This window comes from Odocoileus virginianus, chromosome 10, assembly GCF_023699985.2.
Source record: "Odocoileus virginianus isolate 20LAN1187 ecotype Illinois chromosome 10, Ovbor_1.2, whole genome shotgun sequence".
Taxonomy (NCBI): Eukaryota; Metazoa; Chordata; class Mammalia; order Artiodactyla; family Cervidae; genus Odocoileus; species Odocoileus virginianus.
The window spans coordinates 29,516,211-29,544,102 of NC_069683.1; the positions used below are offsets into that span (position 1 = coordinate 29,516,211).

Sequence of the window (27,892 nt, forward strand, 5' to 3'; positions counted from 1 at the left end):
ATGTGTGAATTTTCCCTCATTTTAAGAAGATCTCTATTGATTTGCGAGACTCCAGAACCTTTATTTTTATAATTATTGATGTATTGATATATTTTCCCATCGTTCTTGCTAATATGTATATATTCTATTTGTTCTGCTTTTTTAACCTAAACTTGTTCAATACATTGTTTATCATCTACACAGTTCCCATGGTTTTTGTTTTGGTGGCTGTGCATATTTTAGTCACTATGTATATCATAACTTAATCATTTTTCAAATGTTTAGTGGTTTTCTCTTTTTTTCAATTTTTTGTTTTTGTTTTCATTTCTTTTAGTTAATCTTTTTTTTTTTTCTTTTTTTTTTTCCATTTATTTTTATTAGTTGGAGGCTAATTACTTTACAACATTGCAGTGGTTTTTGTCATACATTGAAATGAATTAGCCATGGATTTACATGTATTCCCCATCCCGGTCCCCCCTCCCACCTCCCTCTCCACTCGATCCCTCTGGGTCTTCCCAGTGCACCAGGCCCGAGCACTTGTCTCATGCATCCAACCTGGGCTGGTGATCTGTTTCACCCTAGATAATATACATGTTTCAATGCTGTTCTCTTGAAACATCCCACCCTCGCCTTCTCCCACAGAGTCCACAAGTCTGTTCTATACATCTGAGTCTCTTTTTCTGTTTTGCACATAGGGTTATCGTTACCATCTTTCTAAATTCCATATATATGTGTTAGTATACTGTAATGGTCTTTAAAGAGTCCTGATCTAAATACTTAAATAAATAAGAATGTTTAAATTTCTTTGTAGATATTGCATTGATGTTTCTTCCCTAAAACAGAATTTCTGACTCTTTTTTAATTTTTACTATTTCTATTGTGGTTTTTCTCTGATTGCTATATAGTAAGAATAAATGAATTTAGAATCCTACCAATAATGGATGAGGGAAAATGGAGGAAATTAATGTTTATAGAATGTCCCTTCTGTTCCAGGCACTGCGTGTGGATACTTTACATCTATTATTTCATTCAGCTCCCACACCTAATCTTATAAACTGACTAGAGATGTTGACATAGCTAGATAGCAGATGAGCAAATATCAGAAAAGAAACATTTTGTCTTTCTTTTTTTTTTTTTTCCTAAGGGAGGACACTTGGTTGGCTCAGCAGACTTTGTTTTCCAATCTTTCAATTAGGTCCCTCTATGTCAGTTTTCTTTTTTTTATTGCTTATGATTTTGAGTTTTCTTTCTTTCTCTTACTTTATTCTCTATTTTATTTTTAAAAATTTAATTTATTTATTCTGCTATTTTTCTTATGAGACTTGATGCTATATTATATAGCACATAGATTACCATACTGTTGGATCTTTGTTAAGAATTCTTCCCTTTGTCTTTCAAGTTTTATACTGTCCCCATATCTTTACCAGTATTGGGCTCTACCTTTTTTGAGTTCCTACTTATTAGAAAAATTCAATGTTTTCCCAAGTGATTGTTTAAGATTTTTTTTTATTGTTTAAGATTTATATTTATTCTCTACTTAGCAACCTACCTATATCTTTTATTTTTTATTAATAGATTTTAAACTGAATTTAGCATTTAAACAGCAAGCACTGTATGTCAGAACTTTTTCATAATTTTTTTTCTTCTGTTTACTCTTTTACAGGCTCTTGATGGAAATGTGTATGACCACCTTAAGGATTATTTAATAGCCTTCAGCCGGACTGAGCTAGAAACATGCCAAGCTGTGCAAAACACATTCCAGTTTTTATTAGAAACCTCCAGCAAGGCAAGTTACCTTCAGTCCAGTATGTGATATATCCATTTAGAATCTAAAATGTCTTTAGATACAAACAAAACGAAAGCACCAATGACATGAGAATACTTTAAAGGACAAATTTTTTGGAAACAGTATTCCTTCTAACAAAGTTGAAAGGTGTTTCGTTCTCCTTGATGAAGGTCAAAAAGGGAGGTGATGATACAGGCTGTGTCAGGACATCAGTCATTATTAGCATGTCTGTTGCTTTTGAAAAGAATGGTTTAAAGAACTTTATTTTCCACTCAGATTAATTTTGAATGCACTCAGTTCATAAAACAAGGTCATGTGTCAGTGCAAAGAATAATAAAAGGACACCAAAAGGAAAATTTAAATTTTATAATTGATAAACAAATTAATGTTATAATATCTTGCTTTAAACAGTTAACCTTGCCTTCTATATGCTGTCATTCTTTGATAGTTATCTTTTCATTCAAGTTTGCTAGCATGTCACCTGTTTACATAGAAAATAAATCAAGTTTTTTTCTTTAGGATCTGACAGATTAAAATTTTTTGCAGTAGAGAAACTGTCCTTTGGAAGATAAGTTGTTCCTGTGGTTAATTAATCTTGTTTTCTTTCTGATAAATTAAGTGCACAGTAAATGTTTCCTGACTGAATGCATTTATTAAAATACATTGATTTTATGACTGCTATTTTAAAAGATCCAGTTCAATTCTCTTTTTTGGCCAGAGGAGTGGGAACTGGCTAATACCTTAGAAAGTTGTTTGGAAAGGAATCCGGGTATCCATATTACAACACAGAGGCCAAAGACAGGAAAGAAAAGGGTGCAGTCTATGTCCCTTTTCTTTTCCTGAATTGCCTCCATGTGTATTTATTATTTTCAGTGTACCATCGCTCCAATTCTATTTTTAGAAAAACATTTAAAATGCTAAGTTCACGTGGAAATACAAATATCACTAGTCTGGGGCTTTGAAATCCTGTCATATTTTTGTATTCTTATATTTTTATCCCTAGGATTCAATAAAAGATGTAAAAGGATGAACATATAGAAAGGATAAATGGATGGGTAGATGGATAGTTATGTGAAAGAAAATGTAGAAAAATGTTAATTGAAGAGTCTAGGTAGTGGTATACAGGTGTTTCTGTACAGTTCTTTTTAGTTTAATGTGTATATATTTGACATTTTCCATAAGAGAATGTTAGAGGTAGAAGTCTATAAAAATGTCTTGGTTTGTTCCTTTTATGAAGAAGTTGATTTTTAACTAGTAATCAGATTGTTTATATATATTGGTCCATTTGGGTTTTCTGTATCTTTTTTAGTGTATTTTGGCAACTTCACTTTCCTAGACAAATTGTCTATTTCATTTATCAAATTTGGTGGCATAAATTTGCATATGAGCTTGTTTGCCTCTGTAATTGTCTCCCTTTTTATTTCTAATATTGTTTGTGCTTTCTCTCTTATTTTGATCAGACTTGCCAATCTATTTTTTTAATCTTTTCCAAAGCCAACTCTTGTTCTACTTCTCAGTGTTATTGTTCTGTATCTTCTTGATTATTAACTTTATATTCATTATTTCTTTCTACTTTATTGCAGTTAATGTTTTTAGGCTTCTTTTTCTATTAGGTTCTATATTTTCAGTCTTTTGTTTTCAAATAAATCCGCCTGAGCCTAAAAAATTCCTTTCTACTTTAATTGCATCCTGTGATAGGTATGTAGGGCTTTTTAAAATCGCTTCTGCATTCCCCCCCACCCATTAACCCATGAATTATTTAGAAGTTTTTCCAGTTTCCATTTAATGGAGGAAGTATATAGTGGGTGACATTTTTCATTTCTAATTTTATCAGAGAGATTGTCCCCAAATTTTTTTTTAAATCTTTTTCCAAGAATGTTTGAGTACACTGCCTTTAGTTTATAAAACAGGTAAGCATTTAGTCTTTAAAATGTGCTAATATTTTATATAACAGTTCACAGTTTTCTAGTTTTTAATACATCCTGTTAGGTTGGTATTATCTTGCTCATGCTGCAGAGAGGAAAACAGACCCAGGAAGTTTATGTGATTTGCCTGAGGTCACAAACACACACATAGTGTTTTCCATGCTCTACTAATATCTATATTATCTCTTTAGTTTATATTGTTTCCATAGAAAATGAATTAAAAATGTGTAAACTGATTTGGACACATAAAGAGATAAGCTTTTATTTTCCTCTACATTCACTCATATGGGCATCTTACTCCCCAGGGATGAGGAAGAAATAAGATGCTCTTATGTTTAGAGTGAAAGTGGTAATAATAAAAATTTAATAAGAATGATGTAACTAGGAGATGTGCCCTTTTATTCCTAGTACCAGAAGAGCTCACACCTAGAAGTTTTATGCTGTGTGCTTTTCTGTTAACAAAGAGCTTGTTCTGCTACTTTTGTTATCCTGCTAAAAGCAACCTTGTGATCTGATAATCCAGAAAGAAGTTAAAAAATTTTTTTGATTTTTATTCTACACCATTACTAGCTTGTCTTTGGGGGAAGTTCATTTTTTTCCACATATCCGAATTGTAACTGTACATGTATTTTGGGGGTAATCCATAGACACATTGTAATTTTATAATGCTCTCTATACCTTTCATTCCCTAAAGGGAGACAGCTGGCCCTAAGAACTTCTGTTTAATTTTAATTATTTATGAAAGCTTGCTGTTCTTCTTAATATTTTATGAAATGCTTTGTGCAGGTAACTGAAGCAGATATTGTCAGAGAGATTTTCTCTAGTATAGTCATTCTAAAGGTGGTTCTACTGGCTTTACAGTTTGTTTATGTATGCTTGCTTTCTGTCTCTATAAGGAGATTCCTACCAATTAATAATGTAACTCTTTTAGCAATTCAAAAATAACAGAGTTATTCTATATTTCTTCAGAAATTAAATTGTCTAGTATTGTCACTCTTATTACCGTAAAGATGTACCAAAAAAGTAAACTTAATAAAATAAAGGGGAAAATCCCATGATCATCTCAAAGACACAGGAAAAACATATGACAAAATTCAGCACTCTCTTATGATAAAAACGCTCATCAGATTCGGAATAGAAGGGAACTTCCTGAACATGGTAAAAGGCATTTTTAAAAAACATACAACACATACCATACTCAGTGTTGAAAGACTGAAAGCTTTCCCCATCTGGAAAAGATCAGGATCAGACAAGGATGCCCACTTTCACCACTACCATTCACCATTGTGGTGAATGAGCTTCCCTTGTGGCTCAGCTGGTAAAGAATCTGCCTGCAATGTGAGAGATCTGGATTCAGTCCCTGGGTTGGGAAGATCCCCTGGAGAAGAGAAAGGCTACCCACTCCAGTGTTCTGGCCTAGAGAATTCCATGGACTATACAGTCGCAAAGAGTTGGATGCGACTAAGTGACTTTGACTCATTCACCATTGTACTGAACATCCTGATCTGAGCAATTAGGCAGGAAACAGAAATAGGAGGCAGCAAAATGGAAAGAAAGAAGTAAAAGTATATATTTGCACATGACATGATTGTATATAAAAAACCCTATAGGATCCACAAAAGTCCTGGAGCTAGCAAATGAATTCAGCAAAAGTTGCAAATACAAAATCGAAACACAAAAATCTATTGTTTCTATACTTCATCAATGAATGAACTGAAGGAAAATTATGAAAATAATTCCAGTTACAATAGTATTTGAAGAATAAATACCTAGAAATAATTTAACCAAAACATGAAAGACTTGTACATGGAAAAACTATAAAACATTGCTGAAGTTAAGAAAGTGAAAGTGAAGTCACTCAGTCGTGTCCGACTCTTTGCGACCCCATGGACTGTAGCCTACCAGGCTCCTCAGTCCATGGAATTTTCCAGGCAAGAGTACTGGAGTGGGTCGCCATTTCCTTCTCCGGGGGATCTTCCCAACCCAAGGATCAAACCCAGGTCTCCCGCACTATAGGCGGACGCTTTACCGTCTGAGTCACCAGGGAACACCCAAATAAATGGAAATAATAATTGTTTATGGATTAGAAGATTTCATATCTCATATTTCAGTATTCCCCAAAGCAATTTATAGATTCAGTGCAATTCCTATCAAAATTCCAATGGCGTTTTTTGCAAAAATGGAACAGCCAATCCTGAAATTCATGTGGAACTGCAAGGGATCCTGAAACCTTGAAAAAGAAAAACAAAATTGGAGGACTCACACATTCCAGTTTTAAAACTTAGTACAAAATTATGGTAATTAAGAGTGTGGTGCTAGCATAAGGCTAGACATGTAAGAATTGAGAGTCCAGAAATAAGCTCAAACATCTGTGGCCAATTGATTTCAACAAGATTGTCAAGGCCATTTGATAGAGAAAGAATAGTCTTCAACAAGAGGTGATAAAACAATAGGATAACCACATGCAAAAGAATAAAGTTAAACCCCTTCCTCACTCCATGTATAAAAATTAACTCAAAATGGGCCGACAGCCTAAAACTGTAGAATTATAGAAGAAAATACAGAAGTAAATCTTTGTGACCTTGGGTTTGCCAGTGTATTCTTAGAGTTAACTTGAAAGCACAGCAGCAAAAGACGATAGATAGTTAAACTTCATCAAATTACAAGTTTTTGTGCATCAAAGAACATTGTGGAAAATGTGAAAAAGCCCATAGAATGGGAGAAATATTTATAAATCATGTGCCTTATAGGAATTTAATACTCAAAATATATAAATAACTTTTACAACTCAACACATAAAAGACAAATGATCCAATTTAAAAATGGGCAAAGCATAGTCTGTGCTGCAACAAGAAGACACTTTAATGAGAAGCCCACACACAGAAACTAGAGAGTAGCCCCAGCTCTCTGCAACTAGAGAAAATATGCATGCAGCAATGAAGACCCAGGAGAGCCATAAATTAATTAAGTAAATTAAATATAAATAAATAAATAGAGCAGTGTGTACATGTCAAAAATTATTTTTAAAATAAATATTAAAATGTAAAGTTAAAAAAAAAAATGGGCAAAGGACTTGAATAGACATTTTTCCAAGGAAACTGTACACATGAAAAGATCCTAAACACCATTAGTTATTGGAGAAATGTAAATGAAAACCACAATGAAATACCACTTCCACCTAGTAGGATAGCTTTAATAATTAAAACAACACATATATAAAGCAAGTGTTGGCAGGGATGTGGTAAAATTAGAACTCTTGTACATTGTAGGAATGTAAAATGGTGTAGCCACTGTGGAAAACAGTTCAGTAATTCCTCAAAAAGTGAGACACGGAGTTACCATTTGACAATTCCACTTTCTTGAAAACAAGTGTTTAAAAAAAAAATTGTACAGAAATGTTCACAGCAGTGTTATTCATAGTGAAGTCACTCAGTCGTGTCTGACTCTTTGCGACCCCGTGAACTGTAGCCTACCAGGCTCCTCTATCCATGGTGTTTTCCAGGCAAGAATACTGGAGTGGGTTGCCATTTCCTTCTCCAGGAGATAATAGCCAATAATTGTAAACACCCTAAATGTCAATTAACTGGTGATTAGATAAATAAAATACAATTTACAATGGAATATTATTTGTTCATAAAAAGGAATGAACTACTGATATATCATACAACACATGTCCCACAGAATAAAAAAAATACAAATATCTATTACCATATAAAAAAGAGGCTTTTATGGGCTAAGTTGTATCCCCTAAAATTCATACATGAAAGTCCTAACCTCTGGTACCTCAGAATGTGACTGTTCTTGGATATCAGGCCTTTGAAGAGATTAAGGTAAAATGAGGTCATACGGATGAGCTCTAATCCAATATGACTGGTGTTCACAGAAGGTTAGAGTGCGAATAGGCACAATGGGAAGTCTACATAAGACACCAGGAAAAGACGATCATCTGCAAGCCAAGGAAAGAGACCCTCAGAAGAAACCAGCCCTGCCAACACCTTGTTCCTGGGCTTCTGGCCTCCAGAACTGTGAGGAAACAGAATTACCTTGTTTAAGCCACCTCATCTATGATCCTTTGTTATGGAAGCCTTAGGAAACTAGTACAGATGCTTAAACTTACTATTAATCAAAGAACTGGAAATTAAAATCACTATGAGATTCTATTTTACATTTATGAGATTGACAAAAATCGACAGGAATGATTATTAATGTGAATATGGATTAACAGAAGCTTATATACTGCCCTGTGGGGTACAGATTGATAGATCCAATTTCAACACATTTGGCGTTATCTAGTCAATTTAAAGATGCACTTAGCTTATGACTCAGTAGTTCTACTTCTTAGAATATATCCTAGAAAAACTCTGGCCCCAGAGTTGGTACCAGAAGACTTTGAGATATTGTTCTTAGCAACTTCCTTTGTCAGATTAGAAAAAGCTAGAAATAACCTAACTGTCTACCAACAGTAAGATGAATAATGGAATACCAAATAGCAATAAAAATGAAAGATCTGTAAGCACATGCACTAATATGGATGAGATTCACAAATGTGATGTTGAGCAAAAGGCAAATTGCAAAACAAGGACCTACTGTATAGCACAGGGAACTGTACTCAGTGTAGTAACCTACAATGGAAAAGAATCTGAAAGAGAATGTGGGTGTGTATACACAGCTAAATCACTTTGCTTTAACACTTGGAACTACTAACATAACACTGTAAATTAACTATACTTCAATTTTTAGGAAAGCAACTTGCAAACACTACACACACATTTATATAGCATTCAGAAATATCCAAGAAAACAGTATCATTTTGAGATATATGTAATAAAACTGTTGAAAGAAAAAAAGGGGAGCACAGTAAAATTTAGTAGAGTGGTCATATCTAGAGGAGCGTGCATTCACAGAGGGGCACATAGTCCCCCAAAGGAGTAAAAAGTGCTTCTGGATATTGAGGGATTGTTTGCCAAAAGAATCTTATGTTACAATGGGCCACAGTACATGAACATGTAACATATACTTGTGATATTAAAATGTAATCAAAGAGGGCAACTGGGGGAAAATGTCTTAAAAGAGTCCTTGGATTGGGGAATGGGAGAGATTCCCCAACTTAAAAAGCATTAAAAAAATAAAAGGTTGAACACTCCTTAGGAAATAAGGTGGGAATATAATAAGAAGAGGATGTATGGATTTCTACGGCAGTGGTAATGTTTTGTTTAATCTCAACGGTGGATACAGAGGTGTTCTTTAATAGCTGTTTATTGAATACTCTTTTAGACAGAAGTCATTGGGCTAGTTGCTGAAGGTTACATCAGTAACGAGATTGAAGGCCTGATCTCAGTTGTCACAAGGAGTGACTGAAGGAAGCAGAAAGGGAAAGATTACAAAGGGAATGAGGAAACTTTTGAAAGTTAGGTATATGTCCATTATCTTGATTGTGGTGACTTTTACAGATATATAGGAAAGTTAAAATTTATCAAAATACACACTTTAAATATGTACAGGTTATTGTATGTATGTCAGTTATACTTCAGTAGCACCTTTACAGAGAGAAAAATAGGGCATATGAAAATGCCAGAAAAAATGAAAATTTACTTTCACACAGAAGCTTACACACAAATGTTCAGAGTAGCTTTTAGTCATATTAGTTGAAAACTGGAAACTCCTTAAATTGACCTTCAGTGAGTGAAGGACCAAAATAAATGGTGGTGTTTCCATACTATGAAGTACTACTCAGCAATAAAAAGGAGTGAACTGTTGATACATACAACAAATTGGATGAACTTCAAGGACATTATGCCGAATGAAAATAGGCTTCCCTAGTGGTCCAGTGGTTAAGACCACATTTCCACTGCAAGGGGCACAGGTTTGATTCCTGGTTGAAGAACTAAGATCCCTCATGTTACACCATGCGGCCAAAAGCAAAAGGTATATGGTGCATGATTCCATTATGTAACATTTGTGAAATAGTGTATTTATAGAAATAGAGAACAGATAAGCAGTTACTAGGAATTAGGGATAAGGAGAGTAGAGGGAAAGGTCTTCCCAGGTAGCTCAGTGGTAAAGAATCCGCCTGCCATTTCAGGACATGCGAGTTCAATCCCTGGATTGGGAAGATCCCCTGGAGAAGGAAATGACAACCCAATCCAGTATTCTTGCCTGGGAAATCCCATAGACAGAGAAGCCTGGGAGGCTGCTGCAGTCCATGAGGTGGCAAAAAAGTCAGATACGACTTAGTTACTAAACAAAGTGGAGGGAAGTATTATGGAACAGCACAAGGGAGTCATGTGGCGGTGGTTCAGTTAAATATCTTGATTGGAATAGTGGTTGCATGAAGCTATACATGTGATAAAATTGTATAAGTCTTTACACTCACATATCCCAAAATGAGTAGCATATATTAATATAACTGCTGAAATCTAAATAAGCTTTATGCTTTGTACCAGTGTCAGTTTCCTAATTTTTATATTTACTGTATTTGTGCAAGATGCTGACATTGGGAGGTGTACAGGATCTCTTTGCAACTTCCTTTCAAAATGAATTGTTTGAGAGAGAAGACCAGTTACTAACTCAGTGCCTCTATTGTACAGGTCTTATTTTCCATGTATTTCTCCTACTTACTTAAAAAAAAAACAAAACAGTGCTTCTTGGGAAAATAGCACTGATTCTAGATCTGGGACATAAAATATTTAAGGTAAACATTAAATAATTAGTCATAATGGAAAGCAGGGAGACTATCAAAAACTCCTAGGTCATCTCCAGGAACTCAAGATATGATCTTGCTAGCCAAAGATGGGATTGTTTTAGCATTGATAATGATAGCAGTAGATTTAAATAATCAAATATTTTTAAATCCATGATTTATAATAATTTATTAAAGCTATAATTGATCATTCTTTGGCGGTTACTAGGGAAACAAACCAATTTGAAAACTAGATAATAAAGGGAAGAGGCAAGTGTTTATCCTGCCTTATACAAAATCAGTCTCAAGGTAACTAAATAATTGAGTTTGAAAGTTTCTCTTATAGAAGTGTTCTAAGGAATGATGGAATTCCTTGATAAAGTGATAGAAAAATATAGAAAACTCTCTAGTTCTTGCAGCCCCTAATATGTCTAGGCATTTATCATCATAGATCTGTTCTATTAGTTTCCTCGGGTTACTATACAAATTACCATAAACAGGATGACTTAAAATGACTGACATTTATTCCCTCTCAGTTCTGGAAGCCAGAAGTCAGAAATGAAAGCGTCAGCAAGGCTGCACTCCCACCAAAGGCTTTAGAGGATAATCAGTTTCGTACCTCTTTTAGCTTCTGGTAGCTTCAGACTTTTGTTTGTTCGTGGTCACATCACTCCAATCTCTGCCTCTTGTCTTACTGACTCCTCTTCTGTCTGTGTTTCCTTCTGTTTGTCTTTTATAATAACATCACTTATCGTTAATTTCAAAGCCCAGCCACAGAATCAAGAATATTTGCTAATCTCAAAATCCTTAGCAGTTATATCTGCAAAGGGCAGTTTTCCAAATGAGGTAGCATTCACAAGTTCAGTGCTAAGGACAGGGATCTCTCTTTTGGAGAGCCACCATTCATTCAGCCCACTACAGCTGTTAATAGCCAAAAGAGGCAAATCAGAGGCAAGCCTCACAGAAGTAAACACCACCTTGCCAAAAAATAAAACAATAAACGTGAATGCAGTGAAACATCAACTTACAGGACACACAAGAAATAGAACACTACAAGGATGGAGTGAACAAAATTCAGACTATGGGAAACTACAGAACAAAAACTTAGTTTCTTCAACAGGTAAATTGCAAGTGAGGTGGGTGAGGGAGATGGAGGAAGAAAAGTATATGTGATTTTGGGGGGGGGGGGGGCACCACGTGCCATGTGAGATCTCAGTTCCCTGATCAGGGATCGAACCTGCAGCCTCTGCACTGGAAGCATGGATTCTTAACCACTGTACTGCCAGGGAAGTCCCAAGAAATCTATATATGAAAAGAAACCTAAGCAACATCATCCATATGCACTGTAGGAACCTTATTGTGATCTTAATGTGAAAAACTTTTAAAAATATGAACAAAAAATTAAACACTTACTGTTTTATAATGTTATTTGTACATTTTAATATACATTTTCTAAAGTTTGTCTTTTAGACATTACACTGAAATATTTATAGGTGACATGTCTAGGACTTCCTTCAGTTTAATAGAAGGTGGAAGGGGTAGGTGGGTTTTAGATGAAACAAAAATTGGTGTGTTCTGGAAGTTGGTTGATAGTACATGGGGACACATTATATTGTTTTCTCTTTAAAATATTCCATAGCAAAAAGTTAAAATTTTTAAGAAGATTAATACCTCCCTCTTGAAAGAAAGAAAGAAAGGAAGGAAGTTGGGTTTGTTGTGCTTCAGGGGGTAGGTTTAGCAACCAGAAGGATGATCCTCTTAGCTTTTTCTGCATGGTGACTAGTAAGGCTGTGTCTCAGGACTGTATCAGGAGCTTTCTCAGTTATTCTAGCTTAAAACTGGAATCCAGGAAAAGAAAAAACACATTTCCCTTTAAGAATATGTTTATTCAGCCAGCCTTCCCTGACCACATATTTTCAGTCACTCCTCCCTCCACCCCACCCCTGTAGTCTGGACTAAATAGCACTTATGCTCTCCTAGTGCCTTCTATGTATTTTGTTAGTGTATTTTAATTGTGTAATCTGTTTAATTGTCCAACTTTATAGATTATAAATTCCTTGAAGATACTAACTTTGTTTATTCATATTTATTCCTCTGTGTATAACCCCTTCTCTGCTGCATTTAATATCAGGCCTGGTAAGCTCTCTCAGTAAATGGTTGTTGAAGGAAGGGGAGGGGAACAATAGAGAATTGGGATGTACTGGTAAGTAAAATGCAAAATATACCTCCAACTTTCTCTACCTCCTGAATGAATTTTTTTCCTAGGTCTACTGAAGTATAGCCAAAGACTGCTTTAAACTTTATTTCCTTTTTCTGCCCATCTTCTGGCAGAGGTCTAATGAGCTTTAGCAGATGAAAGACAAGTCAAGGGTAAGCAGTGTAGCAAACTAGAAACTGGATTTCTGTACTATCAAATGTTGCTGGTTTCCACTCTTTCCCAGGGAATATAACAGTGAATTCTTTTTAGACGGCTCTCTTTTGGCTATTTGTTTTGCTAGTTTCTGTGTATCAAAATTTCTCTTCTCTATAAAGTCTTTTCTAGTCTGTTCTTCTTGGTATGCTTTAAGATGGTAATTGGAATATAACTTCCTCAGAAAGGTGGTGCAGAGAAGGCAATGGCACCCCACTCCAGTACTCTTGCCTGGAAAATCCCATGGACGGAGGAGCCTGGTGGGCTGCAGTCCATGGAGTCGCTGAGTCACACATGACTGAGCGACTTCACTTTCACTTTTCACCTCCCTGCATTGGAGAAGGAAATGGCAACCCACTCCAGTGTTCTTGCCTGGAGAATCCCAGGGACGGCAGAGCCTGGTGGGCTACCGTCTATGGGGTCACACAGAGTCGGACACGACTGAAGTGACTTAGCAGCAGCAGCAGAAAGGTGGTCAGAAGTACTAGAAAAATACTATTTTGTGCTGTGTACAAGGTTATCTGGCAGTTTCCTAGTAGATGGCAGTCTCCATAAAGCAAACTTTAAGAGGCCTACAGAACTTTAGAACTGGTTTAGAAAAAACTGATGTGCTTCCCTGTTTGCATCTACCCTATCCCCATTCAAAAGAATAACATCTTGTGTAATAGCCATCTTTCTGCAGTCTTAAGTAGTACATATCACCTAGTCCCCAAATCTGGGCTAGTTTCTAACCTAGTACTTTCCATATTTAGATTCTTGAGAAAATGGGGCACAAGGATAACAACTATTATCCAAAATGAAGGGCTTCCCAGGTGGCTGGGACTCCACGTTTCCATTGCAGGGGGCCCAGTTTCGATCCCTGGTCAGGGAACTGGATCTCACATGCTCAACTAAGACCTGATACAGCCAAATAAATAAGTAAAAATTTTTTAAATAAATGAAATGAAAAAAATTGTAATTATCATTTCTTTTTGACTACATAGTACTGGATGATTTCTTGTTTTTGAAAAACTACAGAAAAAACCCTAAACTTTTTAAATGCAATTATTGAACATTTTAACCTTATTAAAGACTTAAAGATATTTTATTTTCTCTTTAGGTGGTACGAGACTATAATCTTCAGCTGTTTTTACAAGAGAATGCTGTATTTCACAAACCCCAGCCCTTCCAGTTCCAGCCTTGTGACAGTGATACTGTAAGGGAATTCCAGATTTTCATTTTATTTGTTTTTGAGCTATGTTTGTGCTTTAATAACTGTTCTCTTTGGAATAGACAGACAAAAAAGGCTGAGTATGTCTCAATTTTATAGCAAAACTGTAAGGATGCCGAGAAACTGACATTCCTTTCTAAAAGACGACTAACACACCCAACATCTTTATGCTAACAACTTTCTACTTAATAGGGTTAAATTATAGAACAAGTTACTGGAAATCTGAAAACTGAACTGAGGGAAGAAGAAAAAAATTCAGTAAATTTTTTTTCAATTCAGATGTAAATTTATACTTTCTATTTATGAAATTCTTCACATGTATACCTTCCAAAGAAATCAGTGGTTTTTAACCAGGATAGAATTAATAAATAGAATAATGAATATGTGTATACAAATATTTTGCTGGGTTTATTAAAAAATTATAGGCCCTTTATAATTCCTTTCAGATTTCTTAGACTGTGGAAGTATTAACACAAATTGGCAATGTATAAAAAGCAAGCGTTAATCGTATACTGTTATCCTTGAGTTTGCTCTATGAAAAATAATAGCCATTTTTTAATTAAAAAAAACAGAATACTAATTTAATGACATTTTTTAAAAGGTATTTTACTTCTGTAAGGTGAGAAAGCACATATCTAGCACATTCTCTCAATGTAGGTAAGCCAGGAGGGAACTCAAGTTATATTGGTCAAGTCTGTGGTAAACTTAGAATCAAGACCAGGGGAGTTTATGATACCAGAGTTTAATGGTATCAGTTTATTAGAAAACTTTACTGGAGGTATCTTCATTACTTTTCCTACTAAATTTAAATAGCCCTGTTAGTGGCTATATAAAGAAATGTAGGAAATCAAGATTTCCCTCTAGGTTATTAACCCTTGCCCTTAGTAGTGCCTTTTTTTAATCTATCAGCTTTTGCTTAATGACTGGGAGACATTGTCATGAGGATACAGGCTATGGACAAGTTCGCAAAGCTTGACTTAAAATTGTGACCCATTTGAGATTATTTTATCTTTCCCCAGTTTCCTCAGGAAAATGAGGCTGATAGGGACTCACATCTCACTTATCTGAAGTCCCATGACAACCCTAAATCCTTCTTTGTTTCTAAACGCTGTGCTAAATGTTCTTAGCTCTGTGTCCCTGTTTGCCTTACAATTCTAACTCTATGCTGTTTTCTGTCCTTGTGCAATCTGTACTGGGCAGAGTTTAAAAGCTGCCCAGCTGGTGGATATTGAGTTCTCCCCTGTCAGTGCTCTGAGAATGACCATAGCTGAGGTATTTGGGGGTATGGGTCAGGGGTGGGAGGGATGGGGTATGTGGGTTTGCATGTTAAAAGAAGGGTGGGGCCTGGTATTGGGATGAAAGTTATAAATATATGTGTAAGGGGCTGCTGAATGCTAAGCTGGGGCTTTCCCTTTTCCCTTATAAATTAGGGATTTATTTTCCTATTTATAGTGAAAAGATTGAGCTTCTCATCTGTCATCTTGTCTGAAGCACCTTAGTTTTCCTCAATAGGAGTGCTGGAAAAAACCTTAGAATTAATCTAGCATTTATTAAAGAGGAAACTGAAGCCTAAAAAGGAAAAGAGAGTTGTCCAGAGTCATACAGTGAATTAATGACACATTAACATCCTAATTGCAGTTTAATGTTCTTTCTAAATGCTACTGTGTTTTCAGGGAAGAAATGTTCAGCCCTTGGGGAGCAATTAATCTTTTCATAATGGAAAACGATAAATGCTCACACATTTATAAAAATCATCCCAGATTGTCAACTGTTGAAAGTTTTATAATAATCATCTTGAAAATGTTTTTACCTGTAAAATTTGTTGTATATGCTTTTTGTTTTGTTGTAGATTAAGTATTTATATTGCCCACAAAAAATAAAATCCCAAGTAATTATTTTTACCCAGTATGGACTAGTACTGTTCTTTTCTATGAGAACAGAACCGTTGTGTACTTGCTTTCCTGGTTTCCTCTTGGAGTTGGTAGCACTAAGCCTGTCGCAGAGTGGAGAGCACCAGTCAGTGCACCGTTAACTCACTTCTGCTGGGTAAATGCAGGGCATGTAGGAAGGACTTATTGCCACTATCTTCTGTTGTATTTCTGAAATTGCTATTGTTCCTATCCTCTTCTGGAGCACATTTCAATTCAACAGACATTGAGTTCCTACTGTATCTATCTGAGTGCCAATCATTCAGACAGATGCTGAGGATAGCTACTACATGTGAAGAGCCCAAACACAAGAAGCTCACTGACATGTACACAAATAAGTAAAATATAATCAGGCAAGTGCTGTACCTGACAGAATGCTCTTGGCATCCGTAGATGAGTACAGTTAATGCATCCTGATGTGGTGTAATTTTTTTTACAAATTTATAGAGACATTTATATATCATATAACTCACCCATTTCAAGTGTATTATTCACTGATTTTTAGTAAATTTACCAAGTTGTACAACCAGCATCACAAATAAGTTTTAGAACATTTTTATGACCCCGGTAAGATCCCTTATGTCCATTTACTGTTAATCCATATTCCCATCCCCTGTATAGGCAACCTCTAATCTGTTTTCTTTCTTGAAAGGTTTACCTTCTCTAGACATTTCATATAAATTGAACTATATAATACATGGTCTCTTACGTCTTGCTTCTTTCATTTAGCAAGTTTTGAGGTTCATCTTTGTCTTAGAATGTATCAGTAGTTTGTTCCTTTTTATTGCTGAATAGTATTCCACTCTATGAATATAATACGTTTTGTTTATCTGTTCATCAGTAATAGAAATTTAAGTTGTTACCCACTTTTGGCTATCATCAATAATACTAACATTTGTGTACAAGTTAATGTATGAATATGTTTCATTACTCTTGAGTTGCTGAATCGTAAGGTAACTTTATGTTTAACTTTTTAAGAAATTGCCAAACTTTTCCAAAGTGGCTACCAATTTGTCTTCCTGCCTACCATTGTATGTGTGTTTTGTTTCTCTCATATCTTCACTGCTGTTTGTTATCGTCTGTCTCTTTGCTTATAGTCAATCCTAGAGGATATAAAATAGAATCTCATTGCAGTTTGATATACGTTAACCTAATAACTGATATTGAATATCTTCTTATGACTTATTAGTGATTCATATATTTACTTTGATAAAATGTCTGTTCAGATCTTTAATTTCTTTTATCAGATTGTTTGTCTTCTTAATATGAATTAGATCTTGAAGGTGAATTGAAATTTACTCTGCAGGATTGAAAAACAACATGCTGGGAAGTGAAAATAACAATTGAAAATAATAAAAATAATAAGTGACATTCACTGAAGGTTCATTTCATGTTATACATTTTTCTAATTGTATTCCTTGTATTAATTCATTTACTCCTCTCAACAATCCTATATTTTAGGTGCTGTTTTTAATCTTCATAGTTGAGGAAACTATGGCTAAGAAATTTGCTCAAGATCACTCAGCTAATTAGTAGGAGAGCCAGAAAAGCTTGAAAATGCGTTACTGTATTTGAAATAGCAAGTAGGTTTGGTATGGTGAAGGAGTTGAACAACACTGTAAATGTAGGTTGCAACCAGATTTTGTGTTTGAGTTTTACATATCGTAGCATATGGAGAGCTATGGAATCTTTTCAAGTACGACAGCCATGTGGTATTTGCAAACAAGTTCCCTCTGCAGGACAGTATTGTTCCTTTATTTTATTTTGGATTTTATAATTTATATTAGGAACTTTTAATTCCTTATGGATTTAACACATTCATTTTTATTCACTCAATAGATATTTATTGCATATAATTTGTATATGCCCTTGCCTTATATAGAGAAGAGTAGTCAATAAATATTTGATCTAGATTTCGAATACAATAAATTTAGGAAAGCCATAGGACTGTTAAAGTCATCATCATGATTAAATGTAACTTATTTTCTTCTGAAAAATTTTTACTATAACCCATTTCAGATTCCAGTATTTTCCCTACAAAAGTCAAAAATGTACAGATGAAAACAGTCACAGTATTAACCACTGGGATTTAATTAAGGGTTGAAAGTATTGCACTTCCTGGTTTTTGTTTTCTTTTTGGCTTAATCTTTTTTTATCTGCTAGTACATCAAAATTCCTTTTCATTTTATTTTAATATATGATTATTTTAAATCATATTTTAGAGTGATATACCAAAGGGAACTGGCCAAAATTATTTTCTAAAGTCACAATGATCTATTCTATACAGCCATAGAATTAAATTAGGAATCTTAGTTTAACCTTGAGATGATTATAACTGACAGTGATCAGTGGCAAGTTCCATCTAGTGTAGTAATTTAGTAGCTGGCTCATAGTTAATACTGAAAGATTTATATGTCTCTGTTTCCATATAGAATTGCTGATTTCCAAGGTATCCCTTCTTTGTATCTCCTGGTATCAGATGATACCTGAAAGGCAAAAATCTTTCTAGAAATAATAAAGTTCATCTTTCTTCACTGAAATGAAAGTTTTTAGTATAAGATTATTCTAAGAAGGATATGGAATGTACCCTAAAGTTCCTGCCCTCCCCCTCCACAAAAGAAGGATAAATATAAATTCTGTGAGGGAGATTTTACAAGTCTATTTATTCAGGCTCTCTATGTTTAAAGTCATTCAGCTGTCACATGGGTAATAACTTTGTGTTAGAGATTCATGCAGGTATTGTACATTGAGAAATCATGAGCTTTGGAGTCAAACCCTAACTGTGCTATGGGCTGGCTGTATTTATTTACATATTATATATATTTAACCTCTCTGATTCAGCTTCTATATGAAATGACTGTACTTTATTGAGTTTAAAAATTAAACTTGACTCAATGCCTGGCACATAGTAGATAGAAAATAAATGTTGACAGCCTTTTTTCTCCTATCCTCAAGACAAGCATATTTCTTTATTTCTTTCTTTCTTTTTTTTTAGGTTGTGCCACAAATTACTATAGGAAATACTTAAATATCAAATATAGAAGACATTACCAAGATTATGAAATATGATAACACTTTGTAGTGTTATCATGGCCTCCAGTTTTCAGCTCCCTTACTGAGTTGATCACTGGAAGTTCCTTGGGATTTTCTCTCCTGTTTTATTCTACAAAGGATAACTCACCAACCTCTCAGCAGTTTTAAGGCTAAAAGGCAATATGTTTGGAATAAAGAGTAGCCAATAGCTAATGGTTACTATCCATTCTTATTCCTCTTACAAGTACATGACTTACTCTGCTCAGCACCTCTCTGCCCTACATACGTCTCAGTGTGTCACTCTTCCATTATCGGAATGAGTGTTGCGTACACTTAGGGAGCATTTCCTCACATCCTGTGACAAAGGACAAGGTCAGCCTGGGAAATAATACAAGAAACATGCATGTCCACAAAACTTAGACAAGTATGACCTATACAAGCTGTGATCTATACAAGTTCAGTGGTAAAAGAATCTGCCTGCAAGGCAGGAGATATGGGTTCAATCCCTGGATGGGGAAGCGCCCCCGGAGTAGGAAATGGCAAATCTGTCCAGTATTCTTGCCTGATAAATCCCATGGACAAAGGAGCCTCTCAGGCTACAGTCCATGGGGTCACAAAGAATCAGACATGGCTGAAGCAGCTGCACACACAGCACACATACAAGCAGGAAAACCTTAAGGGAACATCTCCCTCAAACTTCCTGGTGGGGATGAGAAGACCCTTTCCTCTTTACAGTCTCTGAACTGAAAATAATAAGATCTTCACAGAAATGATGAAAAAAAGAGAAGAGCTGACAATTAATTTCCAATATATGATATTTTCCTGTTATTTAAAATGCTACTTCTGATATTTAATTCTGCCTTCTGTAGATTAACAGTTATATTGAATAAGACAACCACTTGCTGTAATTAGAATTTTGCATATTAAAGTTTCATTTAAGTGGGGCATTTTTTGCATCTATTTAAAAATAAGTATTTAGCCAAAATGTCCTTGTCAGGACTTCCCAGGTGGTCCATTGGCTAAGACTTAGTGCTCCCAATGCAAGGGACCTGGGTTCGATCCCTAGTCAGGGAACTAGATCCACCATGCCACATCTAAGAGAGCCCACGTGCCACAACTAAGACCCAGCACAGCCAAATAAATAAATATATTTTAAATGCCCTTGTCTATAAAAATATCTATATGTGATCAATATATCATGTAGAGTATTTACCTGAAAATTCTCACTGTTACAAGTGGCTCTTTCTGTTGATGGGAATATTTTTTTTTTGATGGGAATCTTATATTACATTTAGCATTGACTCATCAGAATGAACGCATTGCAATAGAGAATTTATGGAAAATACTCCTGATGGATAGATAGATACCATCCTCCTGTACATATACTGGCAATAATATCCAAATTTAAAGATTCTGATTATAGACATGAGTGTCCCTTTCTAGAATCAGCAGTATCTACAGTCAGGTGTTCAGAGAGGACTGTCCTAAGTTTTTCAGCCTTAGGGCAGAAAGGAAATTCAGAAAGGGAATTCCCTGGCAAACCAGTGGTTAGGACTCCTGCTTTTACTGCTGAGGGCCTACATTCAATCCCTGGTCAGGGAATTAAGATCCCGCAAGCCACAGGAGCAGCCACCTCCCCCAAAAAATTTTTTTGTAGTATAGTTCTTTAAAGTTATTTAATAAATATTAATTTTGAAAAGACTTTAATATTACTTTCTAAAAAGATGGGTGATTTTCTTTTTTTTTGATTGGTGATTTTTAAAAGCAACATTGCTAGGCTCTGAAAGCCTTCCTTAAACTCTTGAAACAGTTTGACTTTTTTTTTCTAAAAACAACATTAAATCAAAAAATATCTTTTTTTTTTGGCTACACTGTGCAGCTTATAGGTTCTTCATTTCCATCCAGAGATGGAACTTGTATTCCTACAGTGGAGGTGCAAAGTCCTAGCCACTGGACCACCAGGGAAGTCCCACACTTTTCAATATTCTTGACATATTAGTTTAAGCCAAAAGATGCCTTAGCATTCAGTAAAAACTTAGCCAAAATTTCATCGAAAAGAAATTTGTATTTTAGCAATGTCTTTTTCAGTATTACTCTCACTGTGTTATCAATGTTAGTGTTAGATAAATAGAATGGTTGTATAAGTATGGACTTCCCTTGTGGCTTAGCTGGCAAAGATTCTGCCTGCAGTGCAGGAGAACTGGGTTAGATTCCTGGATTGGGAAAATCCTCTGGAAAAGGAAAAGACTACCCACTCCACTATTCTGGCCTGGGTCGCAAAGAGTCATACACAATTGAGTGACTTTCTCTCTCTCTCTCTCTCTTTGGTCATATAAAGATAGCAGGAATCTCAAGAGGTCTCAACACAAGCTCTGAATCTAGGTCTTATTGGCTAAATGGCTTTAGAGAGACCCATGTCTTTTCTGAGCCTAGATTTCCACATCTATAAATTGAGAATAGTCTCTATTAGTATTCTCTTGAGCTCTAGATGTATGTAAAACAGCACAGAGCTTAAATATTCAGTAAATGATACCCTTTTAAAAATTAAAATAGCTGTATAGATTCCTAATTATAAAAAATCATTAAAAATTTTTTCACCTAAACCCTCACTATTCAGAGGTAACCACAGGTAACATTTTGGCCAATATCCTTCTGAACATTTCTATGCAGATATATACTTACCTACATATGGACATATAACTTTATATAAGTAGATTTTTTTTATAAGTAGATTATTAGTAGACGAATTTAAGCTATTTTTTTCTCATTCAGTAGTACATCATGGATATTTAATATCTGCATTATCTATACTCCCTAACCATCTTAGAAATTTGACATCCTGCACCTTCCATGGTTTCTCTTTATGGTTTTCATCTCCAGTATGTCCTAAAATTATGTCATGAATTTAAAATTCCAAATAAATTAATATGTTTTTAGGATACTTTAATAATCTTTACAGAGGCCCTTCTGCTCTTAAGACTATCCTCAGATAATGCTAAGAAGAAATTTGGAGCAGAGAGCAGTAGCAATAGAATAGCATAATATCTGGGTCTCTTATGTAGAGAAACACACTGTTCCCTCTGATTACAGCCAGTGCGTGAGCCTGTTTGTTCTCTTAATTGCAGCACTGGTAAGGATCTGGGATTTCATCTCATCTAGAGATGTCTTGATTTTCAGTTGAGAAAGCTACGGCCCAGAGACCAAGTTAAGTACATTAGCCAGAATGACATAGCCAGGCCTCTTTGAGGAGTGAATGCACTTCATATTCAATGGCTATTTTTTAAAGAACAAATAACTTTCATAAAATAAAATGTATAAAGATTCCTTAAGTTGGGGATTCAAAAATAAAAAATTCCTTCCTTAGCCATCCATTTTGAATAGATTTTGTAGTGAGAATTTAAACATGAAAAAAGAGATCTTTTATTTTACAAGAGCAGAGGGATCTCAGTCCTAAAGTGAGCTTTGAGAATCTGGATTAAAATGCATGGCACTAATTTACTATTAGTCCTTCTCCTCTGTTCATCCTGTTCTTCTCCATACAAAATACTTTCCTTTATCTGTTAGAAACTGATTACAATTCATTGTGTTATTCTCATCACTTCTGAAGGCACCATATTAATAATCTGGTGGCCTGGCCCTAACTTTAGGTTATATTTGTTAACCAGCCTTTACTGAGGGCATTCTGCATACTATTAGGCATGGTGCTACATGCCAGGAATGCATCCTTTAGGGCCTCAGATTGCCTGAAGACAAACAGGAAGAAACATACGTGCAGCAGTCACAGTATAATGTTATGTTAGCCTGACAGCAACCACATGGTAGATGTCTTACAAATGAATAAATTCATATAATGGAGATATGTCTAAACTGAAGAAATCCCTGAGTCTATCTGGCAATATCAGGGAAGATTTCACAGAGAACGTGGACTTGAACTGAGATTTGAAAAATAACTGGGAATTTGTCTGTGGACCAAAAAATATAGGGTAGTTATTCCAACCAGAAAGAAGAGTACTCAAAAGCATAGGCTTGTGTTTGGATTGACATTTATTTTCCAGGAAAAAATCTGCTTCTGAAATATTTTATTAAAGCTTGTATGATTTCTGAAATCTGATGTTTCCAAAAATTCAAGAATCATGGGTAGTTGACCTGAGTTATCAAATAACCCAAACTGACAGACTAATAAACTACCTAACCTACATTTAAAAGTCAATAGGAAATAATTTTATAGCATTTCTCTTGAGTTTGTAATTTGAACTATTTTTATGCTATTATGCAGAGAATTGTTATGTTATAATATATGCCTCTTTAAAAACAATCAAGTTAAATAATTGAACTTTTCCAGAGCTAATCTACTGTGTTATTTGGTATTTAATTTTTAGTCTCATATTCTGCTTTAGGAAAATAACAATGTCTTTTAAATTATTTCTGAATAGCCTGTGTATGTTACTGTTCTTTTATATATTTTAACACATTTTTAAGTAGTAGAGGAAAAGTTTGAACTAAAGATTAAATTAGCCCATTTTAAAAAGAAGCAGTCACTAACAGTTCCTTTGCTGGAATCAACCACTACTGATACCATCTTAAAAAGGTAGTGATCTTTACTTGATTCTAATTTATATTGATCTTTATTTGTGGGAGTGGCATTAGATCATTTCTCTATGTATTGTTTAGTACCCTGGCCTGTGTTTTCCTTATAAAGAATTCTTTTTTGTCTAGAACTGTATTATAGGTAGCCATGTTTTTCCATGACTTGATTTCAGAATTCATGAACGCAATCAATCTACTTGAATTTTTGTTGTGTCATTCCTTGCCCAGAACATCCCAAAATCACATCTCCCAGTCAGTGGTATTTGTGATCTGTCCTGATTATTGGCACTCCATTCTGAGTAATAGTAAACCCATAGGGAATGAAAAAAAAAGCCCTATCTTTATTTCTCCAGCTTTCAAGCACAGATAATACTCAGTAAAAAGGTACAGATTCTGTGTGTGCAAGTTGGCCATGCAGCCAACACACATTTTAGACCTGTTTACCAGTTCCTACAATGTGCCTCAGTAATAAAAATTAAAGTTCTCCGTCAGTTGCCTCCTCTCTCATCTACTCTGTGCTCTACGAGTTCATTCTTTTTGGATCTCAATCTTTCATTATATATTCAACCTTGTTTTTGATTCACTATTTGGGCTATCAAGAACCTGGGAATTATTTGGACTTTTTCATTAGCAATGCTAATTTTTTTTGTTTCACGTGATTTTCTGTTGGGTCTTTAGCAGTTACCATCTATTGGATACTTACACATATGCTATAAGAGAATGTTTAAAATATGACCTCACTTTGTCCTAAATAATCCCTTTGAGATAGATGGCATTTTCACCAATTTCAGCTATAACTAAAGCACAGATTAACTAACAACCCAAAAGATCATAAAGCTAATAAGTAGCATAGAGAAGATTAAAACTGGATCTATCTGACTCAAAAATCTATACCTGAGCTCTTCAGAGTATACCTTTATACCATACATCCTATAGATTACATTTTCATTCTGCATTCAGGGTTTAACATTTTAAACCTTTGCTTCTGAGTACAGAAATGACTTTAAATGCCTAGATCCTTTTGCAAGCCAAATATAATTCCCTAATAGCCCAAAGAATGAATCAGTATAAAATGTAAATGTAAAGTTGGTTAGATTTGGATATGTTTCAATTCATTTATCATTATATAATCTAGCTTTAACTGAAATGTCTGCATAGAGAAAAAGTTTTTCAACCTTGCCTACAGTCCTCCCCAAAAGTATTAAATTTTTAATCTGATTTTAATAAAGATTGTTTTTTATGAATTCTTCATTATTTAGAAGAAGTTAAAAACAGTTTAGTGGTTAAGAGCTCTAATTCTGGAATCAGAAATTGTAACATTTACTATCTGGTAGACACTGGAAATTTTATTTAACATCTGTGAGCCTCAGAGTCCTTTTCTATAAACTGACCATGTGACCCGTTTCATAAAATTGTTATAAAAGTTTCATGAAGCACTTGCCACAGTACCTTGCATAATAGGGGTTAACTATTAACTCTTGTTTAGTTAGATTTTGCAGTTTGTTCTTTGTGATCATTTGCTCTAGCATCCCTATCTTTGAGATGACAAGTAAAGCCCAAAAGAAGAACAAAAGCTAGCTTGAGGTTTGGTGGTAAGTTGGTAATGGACCTGTAACTAAATCCCAGTATTTTTGAGGATGGTTATGTTGCGTTGCTGTCATTATATACTTTTATTTTTTTTCTTTTCACTTCTATCCAATGATTCTTTCTTTAATCCCATTGAAATTATTAAATTGTTTCCGTTTTGTCTATGCAACTATTTTAGTGTCATAGTAAGTTGGCATGAATACTTTTTCTTTTTTGCTTAGCTTAATTTTCTTCATACCCAAAATGGATCAAACTACAGTATTAGAGATGAAGCTTTAATGTTCAGAAGTGGAAGACAAAAATCTGTGGTCATTTATGGTTTTTATACCATCCTCTTTGTCTTCTGCTAATCTCCTATGACATGAGACATCGCTTTCCACAGTAGTGGAGCATGCCTTATATTTTGAGTGCTGATTAAATAAGGCCCTCTGGTCTACCTACAAAATGGTAGTGATTTCAACAAGGATAACAGTACTTTCCCCTCTGTTCTCTCTTGTGTTGTAGAGTCGACAGTTAGAATCAGAAACAGGGACCACAGAAGAGCACAGTTTAAACAAAGAGGCTCGGAAATGGGCCACACGTGTGGCACGGGAGCACAAAACTATTGTTCACCAACAACGGGTAAGTGCAGTAGAGAATCGTAGGTTACATCTAACTTACGTACGTTACATCTAACTTAAGTCAAACATCAAACCAGTTTAAGGAGTTGAATTTTATTGTGTGAAAAATATCCAATAGATGTTTTTCCTATAACTCAACACTCAGCAGTGTTCTCCGGTATCTACTAAAGACCTGTACAATATATCCCTATAGCTTATTAATTTTATGCATGTTTATGCCTCTTAATCCCCTACCCCTATTTTGCCCCTACCACATTCTCTCTTTCCACTGGTAACCACTAGTTTGTTCCAAAATCTGTGAATCTGTTTCTTTTTTGTTATTTTCACTAGTTTGTTTTATATATTAGATTTCACATATAAGTGATAACCTATAGTATTTGTCTTTCTCTGACTTAAAAAAATTTTTTTTATTAAATTTATTTGTAATTTCAGTGAAACTTTAAAAATGTTTTCAAAGGAACTTCAAAATCTGGTCCTAAAATGTGTCTGATATCTGCCTGCCCAGCAAGAGAAATAGATTCGATTCCTGACTTGGGAAGATCCCCTGGAGGAGGGCATGGCAACCCACTCCAGGATTCTCGCCTAGGAAATCCCATGAACAGAGGAGCCTCGCGGTCTAGAGCCAGGGGGTCGCAGAAGAATTTGACACAACTGAATGACTAAATAGCAAAACAGCAATAGCCAGTAACAATAATAATGAGACATTTGTAGCTTAGCACATACTGAAAGATGCAGTAGTGACTATAGTAATTAAAGCTGTAGCATCATACAGGAGTTAACAAATGTATCAAAGAAAATGATCTGTGTATGTATGGACCTTTAGATATTGATTCAAAAAAACACTATAAAAAATCATTTTTAGACAAGCAGGGAATTTTAATGATGAATAGCATATTAAGGCTACCAAGGCATTATTGTGACCAAGGGATTATTGTGAAGTCTGATAATGGTATTATGGTTGTATTTTTTTTTAAGTTTTTAGAGATTTTTACTAAAACATGTAGGAATGAAATGACAAGATGTCTAGAATTTGCTTTAAAATGCTTTTCTATTAGCACAGAAAAATAAAGAATAGGTAAAACAAATGTGGAGGAGTTTCATTAACTAGTGAATCTTGGAGATCGATATTTAAGAATTTATCATACTAGTCTATTTTTGTATTTTAGTGTATTTAAAATACACTAGTCTATTGAGTGTATTTAAATATTTCATAATAAAAACTTGTTAATGGCATTTCAAATCTTTGAGGAAAGGATTTACTCAGGAAATGGCATTATAACAATTATCTGTGTATTTGGAAAAATATATAAAGTTAGATTTCTCCCTTCTGCCATATACAAGGTAAATTTCAAAAGAATTAAAGGCCTAAGTGCTAGACACAAGACTACTGAAAACTAAAAAAAAAAAAAAAAAGAATATTTTTGACATATTACAAATGGTTTCTTAAGTAAGACACAAAGCCCAGAACGTATACAGTAAGATGATTGATGAATGTGACTACATAAAACCTAAAACTTTCTGTAAAACAACAGGTCTTCTGAAAGTTAAGAGAAAAGCAATAGAATGGGAGGAAATATTTATGACATGAATAACGAAAAAGGACTCGTATCTAGAAGGAAATATATTTAAATAATAATAAAAAGAGGAAATTAGAAAAATGAATAGAGGATATGAAATGATGCTCTATTACAGAGAAACAAAAATTGAAACAGCGAGATAATCTTTTTAAAATTTCAAAGATTGATGATATCCAGTGTTGGTGAAATGTAGAGAAATGTGCTCTTACACACTACTAGAAAAATAGGTACAGCCTCTTGTGGGCAATTTGGCAATGTCTATAAAAATGTACAATTTCTACTTTTATGTTTTTGCCTTAGATAAATATTCTCATGTGTTCAAAGAGTCACTGACTAGGTTGTTGTTGTTGTTGGTTAGTTGCAAAGTCTTGTCTGACTCTTTCATGACCTCATACACAGTCGCCTGCCAGTCTCCTTTGTCCGTGAGATTTTTCAGGCAAGAGTACTGGTGTAGGTTGCCATTTCCTTCTCCAGGGAATCTTCCTGACCCAGGGATCAAACCTGCATCTCCTGCATTATAGGCAGATTCTTTACCACTGAGCCACCTGGGAAGCCCAGGTAGTTAACACAG

The 27,892-nt window shown here is 34.8% G+C and overlaps 1 protein-coding gene across 4 annotated transcripts in view; it reads left to right on the forward strand.

The window, feature by feature from the left end:
* Positions 1–27,892, forward strand: part of FCHSD2 (FCH and double SH3 domains 2) — a 247,863-nt gene that overhangs the window by 177,888 nt on the left and 42,083 nt on the right. For 2 of the 4 annotated variants that reach the window (XM_020902752.2, XM_070473282.1), the window contains exons 9-12: positions 1,643–1,765; positions 13,879–13,974; positions 15,190–15,261; positions 25,629–25,745. In XM_020902752.2, coding sequence (XP_020758411.1) covers positions 1,643–1,765; positions 13,879–13,974; positions 15,190–15,261; positions 25,629–25,745 — 408 coding nt within the window. The remainder of the gene's footprint in view (positions 1–1,642; positions 1,766–13,878; positions 13,975–15,189; positions 15,262–25,628; positions 25,746–27,892) is intronic. The other 2 variants (XM_020902754.2, XM_020902753.2) reach the window with 1 other exon arrangement.